Source organism: Mytilus trossulus, chromosome 4 (genome assembly GCF_036588685.1).
Source record: "Mytilus trossulus isolate FHL-02 chromosome 4, PNRI_Mtr1.1.1.hap1, whole genome shotgun sequence".
NCBI classification, from domain to species: Eukaryota; Metazoa; Mollusca; class Bivalvia; order Mytilida; family Mytilidae; genus Mytilus; species Mytilus trossulus.
This window is the reverse complement of record NC_086376.1, coordinates 48916822-48930434: the sequence shown is the minus strand read 5'-3', so window position 1 is coordinate 48930434 and position 13613 is coordinate 48916822. Positions and strand designations below refer to the sequence as shown.

Genomic DNA, 13613 nt, shown 5'->3' with positions numbered 1-13613 from the left:
CTATCAATCTGTTATATTTTTCATCATTCTGAAAATTCATTAGGAGATGAACTAAGAAGACCTGCTGATCATTAAAACCATGTCAGATAAACTTTGACCTGCTGTTCATTAAAACCCTGTCAGATAAACTTTGACCTGCTGATCATTAAACCATGTTCGATAAACTTTGACCTGCTGATCTTTAAACCCTGTCAGATAAACTTTGACCTGCTGATCATCAAAACCCTGTCAGATAAACTTTGACCTGCTGATCATTTAAACCCTGTCAGATAAACTATGACCTGTTGTTCATTAAACCCTGTCATATAAACTTTGACCTGCTGATCATTTAACCCCTGTCAGATAAACTTTGACCTGCTGTTCATTAAAACCCTGTCAGATAAACTTTGACCTGCTGATCATTAAACCCTGTCAGATAAACTATGACCTGTTGTTCATTAAACCCTGTCAGATAAACTTTGACCTGCTGATCATTAAACCCTGTCAGATAAACTTTGACCTGCTGATCATTTTGACCCTGTCAGATAAACTATGACCTAGTGCTCATTAAACCCCTGTCAGATAAACTTTGACCTGCTGATCATTAAAACCCTGTCAGATAAACTATGACCTGTTGTTCATTAAACCCTGTCAGATAAACTTTGACCTGCTGATCATTTAAACTATGACCTGTTGTTCATTAAACCCTGTCAGATATACTTTGACCTGCTGATCATTTAACCCCTGTCAGATAAACTTTGACCTGCTGTTCATTAAAACCCTGTCAGATAAACTTTGACCTGCTGATCATTAAATCATGTTCGATAAACTTTGACACGCTGATCATTAAAACCCTGTCAGATAAACTATGACCTGTTGTTCATTAAACCCTGTCAGATAAACTTTGACCTGCTGATCATTTAAACTATGACCTGTTGTTCATTAAACCCTGTCAGATATACTTTGACCTGCTGATCATTTAACCTCTGTCAGATAAACTTTGACCTGCTGTTCATTAAAACCCTGTCAGATAAACTTTGACCTGCTGATCATTAAATCATGTTCGATAAACTTTGACACGCTGATCATTAAAACCCTGTTAGATAAACTTTGACCTGCTAATAATTAAAACCCTGTTAGATAAACTTTGACCTGCTGATCATTAAACCCCTGTCAGATAAACTATGACCTGTTGTTCATTAAACCCTGTCAGATAAACTTTGACCTGCTGATCATTAAAACCCTGTCAGATAAACTATGACCTGTTGTTCATTAAACCCTGTCAGATAAACTTTGACCTGCTGATCATTTAAACTATGACCTGTTGTTCATTGAACCCTGTCAGATATACTTTGACCTGCTGATCATTTAACCCGTCAGATAAACTTTGACCTGCTGTTCATTAAAACCCTGTCAGATAAACTTTGACCTGCTGATCATTAAAACCCTGTTAGATAAACTTTGACCTGCTAATAATTAAAACCCTGTTAGATAAACTTTGACCTGCTGTTCATTAAAACCCTGTCAGATAAACTTTGACCTGCTGATCATTAAACCATGTTCGATAAACTTTGACCTGCTGATCTTTAAACCCTGTCAGATGAACTTTGACCTGCTGATCATCAAAACCCTGTCAGATAAACTTTGACCTGCTGATCATTTAAACCCTGTCAGATAAACTATGACCTGTTGTTCATTAAACCCTGTCATATAAACTTTGACCTGCTGATCATTAAACCCTGTCAGATAAACTTTGACCTGCTGATCATTTAAACCCTGTCAGATAAACTTTGACCTGCTGATCATTTAAACCCTGTCAGATAAACTTTGACCTGCTGATCATTCAAACCCTGTCAGATAAACTTTGACCTGCTGTTCATTAAAACCCTGTCTGATAAACTTTGACCTGCTGATCATTAAAACCCTGTTAGATAAACTTTGACCTGCTGATCATTTTGACCCTGTCAGATAAACTTTATCCTGCTGAACATTTTGACCCTGTCAGATAAACTATTACCTGTTGTTCATTAAAACCCTGTTAGATAAACTATTACCTGTTGTTCATTAAACCTGTCAGATAAACTTTGACCTGCTGATCATTTGAACCCTGTCAGATAAACTTTGACCTGCTGTTCATTAAAACCCTGTCTGATAAACTTTGACCTGCTGATCATTAAAACCCTGTTAGATAAACTTTGACCTGCTGATCATTTTGACCCTGTCAGATAAACTTTAACCTGCTGATCATTTGAACCCTGTCAGATAAACTTTGACCTGCTGTTCATTAGAACCCTGTCAGATAAACTTTGACCTGCTGTTTATTAAAACCCTGTCAGATAAACTTTTACCTGCTGATCATTAAAACCCAGTCAGGTAAACTTTGACTGGCTGATCATTTAAACCCCGTCAGATGAACTTTGACCTGCTGAACTTTAAAAACCTGTCAGATAAACTTTGATCTGCTGATCATTTTAACCCTGTCAGATAAACTTTAACATGCTGATCATTTAAACCCTGTCAGATAAACTTTAACCTGCTGATCATTTAAACCGTCATATAAACTTTGACCTGCTGATCATTCAAACCCTGTCAGATAAAATTGGACCTGCTGATAATTTTAACCCTGTCAGATAAACTTTGACCTGCTGATCATTTAAATCCTGTCAGATAAACTTTTGATCGGCTGTTCAATTAAACCCTGCGAGATAAACTTTTTTTTTAGATATAAATTAAAACCTGCCTTGTTCTATATTTGACCATGAATATCATGTTTCACAATGGCCAAAAATGAAATCCCAACAAATGTGGAGTTTTTCCATGTCACACCTAAGTAAGAGAACAGAAAGGAAAAAAATCAGCATTTTTTTTTTATCTTTAAAATTTAAGAGCATAATTCTCAAATGGTTTAAGTGAGGCCACCAAAATTCAAACTAGATCTGTGTTTTGTGGTAATGATCATTGTGTATAAGTTTCATAACATATGGTTGTGGCTAACTGAAGTTAGGGAACCAAAACAAAACTCGTATTTTTGTTTCAATGTAAAAGGGGCACAACTGTAGAAAAGTTAAAGTGATGCCACCAAAATTCAAACTTGATCTGTATTTTGTGGTATTTAGCATTGTGTATAAGTTTCATAACATATGGTTGTGGCAAACCAATGTTAAAGAACGTAAACCAATTTTTGGGACGTTGTGACAGTCAGAGGTAAAACTAAATGCCCCCTTCACTTTAGCGGGGGCATAAATAAGTTGTACTCTATAACTAAAGAATCATTCATCCCAAGTCTGTTAGAATTAAATTGTTAGAATTAAATTGGTACAGTTATAACAGAGGTGAAAATCTTTAAATAAGTGTACACCAATGACAGATAGATGATGACCACAAGGAGATGGCATTAATCTCATCTGGTCTTTAAGGTCAAGTGAGCTAAAAATTAACAATATTCAGATAACTTTTAATATTTATTCATAAAATTATATTTTCTGTAAAAATATCACAAGGCTTTTTTGTTGCATAGATGTTTTTTGTTGATAAATGTTATAAGATTTACATTCTTCTATCATACATTCTTCTTTGTTGTGGTTATAACCATCCTCAACATAAGCAGTGGACACAGAAGACAAACTGCACCAAAAATGTAACAGACCTTTTCCCCCAAACTCCAGTAGACTGCAAAAAAAGTTGTAATGTAGAGAAAAACAAATAAGATAAGTTAAAACCAAATGCTCAATCTATTATAATTTTCAAGATATAAGACAAAAATGCAAAAAAATTGGTAAAAGTCATCATCAAAGGGCAATAACTCTAATAGGAAGTCAACTGATGATTTTGCCAATGTGAACCTGTTTGTAAAACTTGTCTTGCTAATTGATCATTTTTTCTACAGTTAATAGGTGTTGAAATTCGTTTTATGAAGTATGGAAGTGATAGCGTAAACTTTTTTTATTGACTTCAGAATTTTTGAAATGCTCTTCAAATCCCAGGAAACTGGTACAAACCCGAAGATAAAAGCATAATAAAACATCCCTGCATGATTACACATTCCTTACAGACAAGTTATTGTCCAGAAACTACAAAAATACTTGTTTTGGCCCCAATACCAAATGTTGGTACCATAACTCCCCAAGAACAATTCCAACCTTCTTTTTTTAGTATTGTTCATTCAGTTAAAACTTCAGAGAGGTCTATTCGCATAAACTAAAGTCAATGCCTGTTAACCAAATTAACAACAAGTAAAATACATGCCTGTTTTGTCCTTATTTTAACTGAGTTACTTACTAGTCGATGTTATAATTGGTCCTAATGCTTTAGCTAAAGCTTCAAGGGATCTAGACACTCCCATAGTCTACTTACTAGTGGATGTTATAATTGGTCCTAATGCTCTAGCTAAAGTTCCAAAGGATCTAAACACTCCCAAAGTCTACTTACTAGTGGATGTTATAATTGGTCCTAATGCTTTAGCTAAAGCTCCAAGTCATTATTATTCGATGTTATAACTGGTCCTAATGCTTTAGCTAAAGCTCCAAGTCATTATTATTGATGTTATAATTGGTCCTCATGCTTAAGCTAAAGCTCCAAGGGATCTAAACACTCCCAAAGTCTACTTACTAGTCGATGTTATAATTGGTCCTAATGCTTTAGCTAAAGCTCCAAGGGATCTAAACACGCCCAAAGTCTACTTACTAGTGGATGTTATAATTGGTCCTAATGCTTTAAATAGCTAAAGCTCCAAGTCATTATTATTCAATGTTATAATTGGTCCTAATGCTCCAGCTAAAGCTCCAAGGGATCTAAACACTTCCAAAGTCTACTTACTAGTGGATGTTATAATTGGTCCTAATGCTTTAAATAGCTAAAGCTCCAAGTCATTATTATTCAATGTTATAATTGGTCCTAATGCTCCAGCTAAAGCTCCAAGGGATCTAAACACTCCCAAAGTCTACTTACTAGTGGATGTTATAATTGGTCCTAATGCTTTAAATAGCTAAAGCTCCAAGTCATTATTATTCAATGTTATAATTGGTCCTAATGCTCTAGCTAAAGCTCCAAGTGATCTAGACACTCCCAAAGTCTACCTTCTAGTTGATGTTATAATTGGTTCTAATGCTAAAACTAAAGCTCCAAGGGATCTAAACACTCCCAAAGTCTTCTTTGTAGTGGATGTTATACAGCCCGTAACAGAGTAGTGATTGAATTCGAGTTTCTTTACCGTCAGAATAAGTTATGTTATCGACAAACTTATTTCAGAAGTGACATAATTTAATTTTCTTCCCCAACAAAATATTTCATGTCCAATGTGTAAGTTTTTATTGTTTAAGTCGAAGTTTTTTTCTTTATATCGTATATAATCTCTATACTTTGGTTTCCATGAAAAGGCAAATATAGCTTACGTTTACATAGAACAAGAACGAATTGCACTGTACATGCTGTAGTTTATAATGCTGTAGTTTATACATTGTTTCTTTGAAAGTTGTTATAAAGAATTATTTGCATCACTGTATACAGATTCATTTAATATATAGAAATAACCGATTATTTATTATACACTGCTTGCACTGTGAATATTTATGGGATTCAAACACTGTAATAGTTTTTCTTTCGCCTGATACAGAATATCCCATATCTTTTCTTTTTCATACCTATCTGTTTATTATTTCCCCGGGATTATGTCAATCATACATTGTTGCAATACCGACATATAAAAAAGAAGATGTGGTATTATTGCCAATGAGACAACTATCCACAAAAAGACCTAAATGACACAAACATTAACAACTATAGGTAACCGTACAGTTATGCTTGTACTTTGTCACAGAAAAAAACTGAAATAATTTTCTTTCAAATCGAAGCAAAAAATACAAATGTACTCTTTAACATTTGAAATGTTAAAGACAAAATTGCTCTTTATCTTAAGTTATTGACGAATATTTGAAATTTAGACCTCTATAAGATGTGATGTACGGCATTTCATTTTATCATTGGTAATGATCCATATCTGACAGAGAAGAAATATTCATAATTCTCATAAAGTTTTTGTAAATATTGTTAGATACCACTAATCGTTCCAACAATCAAAACATCAGAGACAAACAGGGAAAAAAATATGAAAATGAAAAGATATGACTCAAGTGTTAGTAAGTTCAGGGAGACGGCACCCAATTTACAAAATAATAATAATTGTTGTTTTAAGGAACTGTAGAGAACTCGACTGTAAGGAAGTTAATATATTTACTCTGATTTGAAACTATCTTATAGAACTTTTTTTAGTAATTGAGAACCTATGTTGTTTATGGTTAATAGGTGAAATGTTGCATTAACCATCAAAAATGACAGCAAGCACAGTTTTCCAGACGATTTTTTTTTGGACACTGCTAAAAACTGTCAGGTTCTGGCCATGGTATATTTTGGAGAATTATTTTTTACTGATTTTTACTAAAAAAAATATTCTCTGTGTGTGCCATTGCAAGAAATAGTTTGGCTGGTCATTTTGTCATATTAAAAAAAATCTCAACAAAATTTTCCCGTTTAAACTGTACAAGAAAAAAGTTTGTCGTGTGAAACGGACGAAGACATATTCTAACAGAAGGACAAATACCAGTCCTCCCTTTTGTGTATACATATTAGAAAACATTTCAAAGTTATTGATTGAATTCAAATCAATCACACATACGGTACACATTGTATTCGGAAAAAATAAAGGACTTCATTCCTATCAAACACCTTTTTAATTGTTTACCAGTATATTTCTTTTAGTTTTGGGTAAAATTGTAAAGGAAATAATACTATCAAGATGTCCTTCCATAAACCTTTTTTTTCTGTTCTGACTTTGAAGAAATGACTTCTTTTCGCCCAATCAGAATGGTGCATGGACATATTTTGTTTCATATTATTAGAATTATTTTCAATATTATCGGTATTAAACTTTATTATCAACACATGAAAGTTTGTCAGCATTGTCAATCTTTTTAACATTAAAGTACCAACAGTTCGGTCACTACTCAATTAAGTTTGTTGATAACGAAGCTAATTTTGACGGTAAAGACACACCAATTCGATCACTTCTCTGTTACGGGCTGTAATTGGTCCTAATGCTTTAGCTAAAGCTCCAAGTCATTATTATTCGATGTTATAATTGGTCCTAATGCTTTAGCTAAAGCTCCAAGTGATCTAAACACTCCCAAAGTCTACTTACTAGTGGATGTTATAATTGGTCCTAATGCTCTAGCTAAAGCTCCAAAGGATCTAAACACTCCAAAAGTCTACTTACTAGTGGATGTTATAATTGGTCCTAATGCTCTACCTAAAGCTCCAAGTGATCTAAACACTCCCAAAGTCTACTTACTAGTGGATGTTATAATTGGTCCTAATGCTCTAGCTAAAGCTCCAAGGGATCTAAACACTCCCAAAGTCTACTTACTAGTTGATGTTATAATTGGTCCTAATGCTCTAGCTAAAGTTCCAAGGGATCTAAACACTCCCAAAGTCTACTTACTAGTGGATGTTATAATTGGTCATAATGCTCTAGCTAAAGCTCCAAGGGATCTAAACACTCCCAAAGTCTACTTACTAGTGGATGTTATAATTGGTTCTAATGCTCCAGCTAAAGCCCCAAGTCATTATTATTCAATGTTATAATTGGTCCAAATGCTCCAGCTTAAGCTCCAAGGGATCTAAACACTTCCACAGTCTACTTACTAGTGGATGTTATAATTGGTCCTAATGCTTTAGCTAAAGCTCCAAGTGATCTAGACATTCCCATAGTCTACTTACTAGTGGATGTTATAATTGGTCCTAATGCTCTAGCTAAAGCTCCAAGGGATCTAAACACTCCCAAAGTCTACTTACTAGTTGATGTTATAATTGGTTCTAATGCTCTAGCTAAAGTTCCAAGGGATCTCAACACTCCCAAAGTCTACTTACTAGTGGATGTTATAATTGGTCATAATGCTCTAGCTAAAGCTCCAAGGGATCTAAACACTCCCAAAGTCTACTTACTAGTGGATGTTATAATTGGTCCTAATGCTCTAGCTAAAGCTCCAAGGGATCTAAACACTCCCAAAGTCTACTTACTAGTGGATGTTATAATTGGTCCTAATGCTCTACCTAAAGCTCCAAGGGATCTAAACACTCCCAAAGTCTACTTACTAGTGGATGTTATAATTGGTCCTAATGCTCTAGCTAAAGCTCCAAGTCATTATTATTCAATGTTATAATTGGTCCTAATGCTCCAGCTAAAGCTCCAAGGGATCTAAACACTTCCACAGTCTACTTACTAGTTGATGTTATAATTGGTCCTAATGCTTTAGCTAAAGCTCCAAGGGATCTAAACATTTCCACAGTCTACTTACTAGTGGATGTTATAATTGGTCCTAATGCTTTAGCTAAAGCTCCAAGTGACCTAGACACTCCCAAAGTCTACTTACTAGTGGATGTTATAATTCGTCCTAATGCTCTAGCTAAAGCTCTAAGGGATCTAACCACTCCCAAAGTCTACTTACTAGTGGATGTAATAATTGGTCCTAATGCTTTAGCTAAAGCTCCAAGGGATCTAAACACTCCCAAAGTCTACTTACTAGTGGATGTTATAATTGGTCATAATTGCTTTAGCTAAAGCTTCAAGGGATCTAAACACTCCCAAAGTCTACTTACTAGTGGATGTTATAATTGGTCATAATGCTCTAGCTAAAGCTCCAAGGGATCTAAACACTCCCAAAGTCTACTTACTAGTGGATGTTATAATTGGTCCTAATGCTTTAGCTTAAGCTCCAAGTGACCTAGACACTCCCAAAGTCTACTTACTAGTGGATGTTATAATTCGTCCTAATGCTCTAGCTAAAGCTCTAAGGGATCTAACCACTCACAAAGTCTACTTACTAGTGGATGTAATATTTGGTCCTAATGCTCTAGCTAAAGCTCCAAGTGATCTAGACACTCCCATAGTCTACTTACTAGTGGATGTAATAATTGGTCCTAATGCTCTAGCTAAAGCTCCAAGGGATCTAAACACTCCCAAAGTCTAATTACTAGTGGATGTTATAATTGGTCATAATGCTCTAGCTAAAGCTCCAAGGGATCTAAACACTCCCAAAGTCTACTTCCTAGTTGATGTTATAATTGGTTCTAATGCTCTGGCTAAAGCTCCAAGGGATCTAAACACTCCCAAAGTCTACTTACTAGTGGGTGTTATAATTGGTCCTAATGCTCTAGCTAAAGCTCCAAGGGATCTAAACACTCCCAAAGTCTACTTACTAGTGGATGTAATAATTGGTCCTAATGCTCTACCTAAAGCTCCAAGGGATCTAAACACTCCCAAAGTCTACTTACTAGTGAATGTTATAATTGGTCCAAATGCTCTAGCTAAAGCTCCAAGGGATCTAAACACTCCCAAAGTCTACTTACTAGTGGATGTAATAATTGGTCCTAATGCTCTAGCTAAAGCTCCAAGGGATCTAAACACTCCCAAAGTCTACTTACTAGTGGATGTTATAATTGGTTCTAATGCTCTAGCTAAAGCTCGAAGGGAGCTAAACACTCCCAAAGTCTACTTACTAGTGGATGTTATAATTGGTCCTAATGCTCTAGCTAAAGCTCCAAGGGATCTAAACACTCCCATGATAACACCTTTTTGGTCAGTTCTGCCAAACTGGGAGATCAAAGTTGTTAAACAGGGAACTACTGTTGCTGAAGCTGTAACACCAACGATATTTATAACAAAGGCTTCAAGAAACTTTAATCTCAGATGTTTAAATATGCCATATAAATACTAACATAATAATACTATTGACATTAAAATATCTCTGACCTGTATGTAATTTTTATACTTTAATGCAAATGTTGAAATCTAAATGGCACAAGTTTAACATTTATTTCTATGCTAAATTAACAAAGCCAATGGTTCAGGACTGAGCTTGCAGTGCCAAATAATCTCCATTATAAAATGAGATGAACCAATGCCAATACAATCACATACAAAATATCAGTTACTTACCATAAGTGAGTAGCTGATAATTTTTTCTACTTATTTGATAAAACAGTTTTGAAGTTTTTTGGGGAAAAACATGAAAACTGACCAAAAATTGTGTGTCTATTCTTAATTAAGTAAGGAGATTGTAACTTAGAGGTTTTTCATTGGATGCCTTTAATCAATTTTGTTTTGTTATGTAATAAATCAGGATGTTGCTTTTTGTTTAGTTTTGTTATGTCAGAGTCATATACCATATATTTTTTTCTTCTCCTTGGTCAGTGGTGGATAGTTGTCTCATTGAATTGGCTATACCTTATTTCATATTGAACATTTTGATAATCCTAAAGTTTGGAGTTCACCTGCCTTATTGTTAAATCAGGCTCTTTATCTTGTCACTTACCAAAAGCAAAGAGAAAAAGGCCAATGTACATGATACTTGCTGTGTATGCAAAAGCCATAATAATAAAGGCTGGTATAAGTAAAGTCATGCCCTGTAATAAAAATACAAAACAATCAGTTAAATCTTTACCTGTCATAAAACAATCAAAAATACAAAACACTGCTAACAATTTCACACAGACAATCTTAGTAATGATGATAATGTAGCTTTCTTTGAAATTAACATTTTACACCTTACATTGGTTATTAATAAAAACTGGGTTTTTTTCTTCAGAAATGATACAAGTTCTTTGTATTCCTAATAAACTGTTGACACAGAGAAATGTCTGGCCTGTCAGCATAAAATTAAAAAAAGACAATCTGATGGACAACAACATGGTTTATTATTTCAGTTCCTGGATTATAACCAATGGACAAGTTATTGTCTGGAAACTAGAAAAATACTTAGTTTGACCGCTTGTTTCTAAACTGTTGGAACCATAAACTCAAAATCAATCCCAACCATCCTTTTGGGGTTATAAACCTTGCATTTCTATTTTATGGATTTTTATTTACTTATATCAAAGCTTTTGTCTAGAAACCAAATGTCTTTGGGCGACATTGACAATGACAAATACTAATTATAAGTGATACTAATATACAATCGCAAAATGTTTGAAGTCATATATAAAGAATGGGGTGACCCCTGTAGTCTTCCCCTATATTTCATTTGATTTGTTTAAATTGTCCCATACTACATAAATATATAAGGTTAAGGGGTGGGGATCTGGACTATTCACAAGTTCTCAAACATGCAAGGGGTGGGGGTGACTTTAAGGGACTCCCACTACATTTGATTTGATTTGTTTTATTGTCCCATTTAAGAACATACACGGTTCAGGGGAGGGGATCTCAACCATTTTCAAGAAAAAAGAACCATACATATTATATGGTTATTTCATTGTCCTGTGATCATTCCTGAAGACCATGCATATGTGTGTCTATCACTTACTGTAAATGCTATTTTAATTTTATAGCACTGGATCTTTACTGCTGGTAGTGGAATGCATTACTTAGTGTTATCTGTGTTTTTGTTTCTGCTGGTTTTTTCAGTGAATTACTTTTCCAACTGGTTTTAACAGTTTTTGCTGTTTCAACCCTGTTGTAGGTTAACTGAGCATGCTAAACCTCACCATATTCTTTATGTGTCTGTCTCAAGTCAGGGGTCCATTGCCATGATTGATGTCATTGGTTGCCGTTTGCCATATTTGTTTTTTATTTATTGTTTTAAGCATAAATAAGGCCATATGTTGTTCCTGTTTAAATTGTTTCACATTTGGCACAACCTTTTTCAACTTTTGATCTTCAGTGTTGTACAACTTTGTACTTTTTTCACTTTTGATCTTTTATATCTGGGCGTCACTGGTGAGTCTTGTGTGGACGAGGCGCGTTTTTGGCGTATTGCATTTTAAACCTGATGCTTTTTGTTATCTATTAATCATGTGTTTCTTTGTCTAATATGTTCTCCTATTTATTTGTATTGTAGTCCTGTAATATTATGTTGTCATTTCAATGTTATAAATAACTTTGCCATTTAAGCACAAGGTTTGGCATGCCACAAAACCAGTTTCAACCCACCATTTTTATTCCCCTTTAAAAATGTCCTGTATCAAGTCAGGAAGATGGCCATTGTTATATTATTGTTCATTTCTGAGTGTTGCATTTTAATGTTGTGTCGTTTGTTTTCTCTTATTTTTGAGATATTAAGATAAGACGTGGCATGGTACTTGTCTATCCCAATTCATGTATTTGGTTTTGATGTTATATTTGTTATTCTCGTGGTATTTTGTCTGATGCGTTGTCCGTTTCTGTGTGTGTTGCGTTTGGTGTTGTGTCGTTGTTTTCCTCTTATATTTAATGAGTTTCCCTCGGTTTTAGTTTGTTACCCCGATTTTGTTTTTTGTCCATGGATTTATGAGTTTTGAACAGGGGTATACCACTGTTGCCTTTATTTATAGCTTAATATAGAGTATGGGCTTTGCTCATTGTTGAAGGCTATAAGGTGCTCCCTAGTTGTTTACATTTTTACTCGTTGGTCTCTGGTGAATAGTTGTCTCATTGATAATCATATGTTATCTCCTTATTTTTATATTTTTACACTGATTCAATTGATAGTACATCTTTATGTGTATTTTATTATATTTACCATTGTTGCTGTTCTGACTTCTGTTCCAGACTTAATCTTTCTTACATAACCACCTGAAACAATACAAATTTGTTGTAAAATAGAATATATATTGGATGTGATTTAAAATACATTTCCTTTGCACAAACTTTTACATGAAAGTCCATAAAAAATATATCACTCTTGCTCTTGCACTCAAAATAATGTATTTCATATAAGTTTTAAAAAAAGTATGATACTTTCACAATAGAAATAGAGCTGCATAAATCCTTTTTTACTTGGACACTTAACACACTTACATTCCACAAAAATAGGACGTTAAAACCAATAATAAGAAAAGACTTTGCTATCAATGAAGAATCGCTGTCCAAAATGTGTATTTCACTTTCATCATTTATGCAATAAGACTTCTGAGCTAATTATAAATAACAAGGTATTTTTTTATAACTTGGTATACGTTTCGATCTGCCCTTTATTATTATGATCAATTGTATATTTAGTCTGCAGATTATTTCAGCCTTACAGCATTGCAAAGTTCAAAGTCCAAATCTAACATATCATTTAAACTCCTGTACACTACTTATGACATGAGTTGTTTTTAGTAATGGTTGTGTAATGTTAAGTTTTTTCAATCACTTTGTTTAAAGTTTATATGTTGAAATGAAAGGAAAAACTCACAACTCCAAACAGAGTTTAGAAATATCCAAAAGAAGAATATCCAGCATAGTATTATGGAAAAAAAGTTTATAAAAACTATGAAAGAATCAAAAATAGTAGGAACACATCTATTTCAATCAAGGGACGTAACTCAAAACAAATATGCAATCTAATAAAATAATTTGCATTATAATATTCCTTTATCATATCCTTTAATATGGTCAGTTATATACAACAATTGTCTTGTTCCAATGGTGGTCTACATATTTGTATAGATCTATTTGTATCCTATTGGTTTATAATGACATTGTTATGCAATTTATGACAGCTTCTTGCATAATAATACGCAGGTGTGGGCTTATACACACTTAGCAAAGAAATGCTCAAATTTGTGCATGGTGCCATCTTGATATTGCAGTGAGATGTGTATCATTGCTGCCTATTGAACTC

The 13613-nt window shown here is 34.1% G+C and overlaps 1 protein-coding gene across 2 annotated transcripts in view; it reads right to left on the bottom strand.

The window, feature by feature from the left end:
• Positions 1-3427: 3427 nt before the first annotated feature.
• Positions 3428-13613, bottom strand: part of LOC134715438 (major facilitator superfamily domain-containing protein 10-like) — a 35779-nt gene continuing 25593 nt past the window's right edge. The window contains exons 10-13 of one of the 2 annotated variants that reach the window (XM_063577613.1): positions 12528-12580; positions 10344-10434; positions 9529-9666; positions 3428-3648 (exon numbers count right to left, since the gene is read on the bottom strand). In XM_063577613.1, the coding sequence (XP_063433683.1) occupies positions 3539-3648; positions 9529-9666; positions 10344-10434; positions 12528-12580 (392 nt within the window). In that variant the 3' untranslated portion in view covers positions 3428-3538. The remainder of the gene's footprint in view (positions 3649-9528; positions 9667-10343; positions 10435-12527; positions 12581-13613) is intronic. The other variant, XM_063577612.1, reaches the window with a different exon arrangement.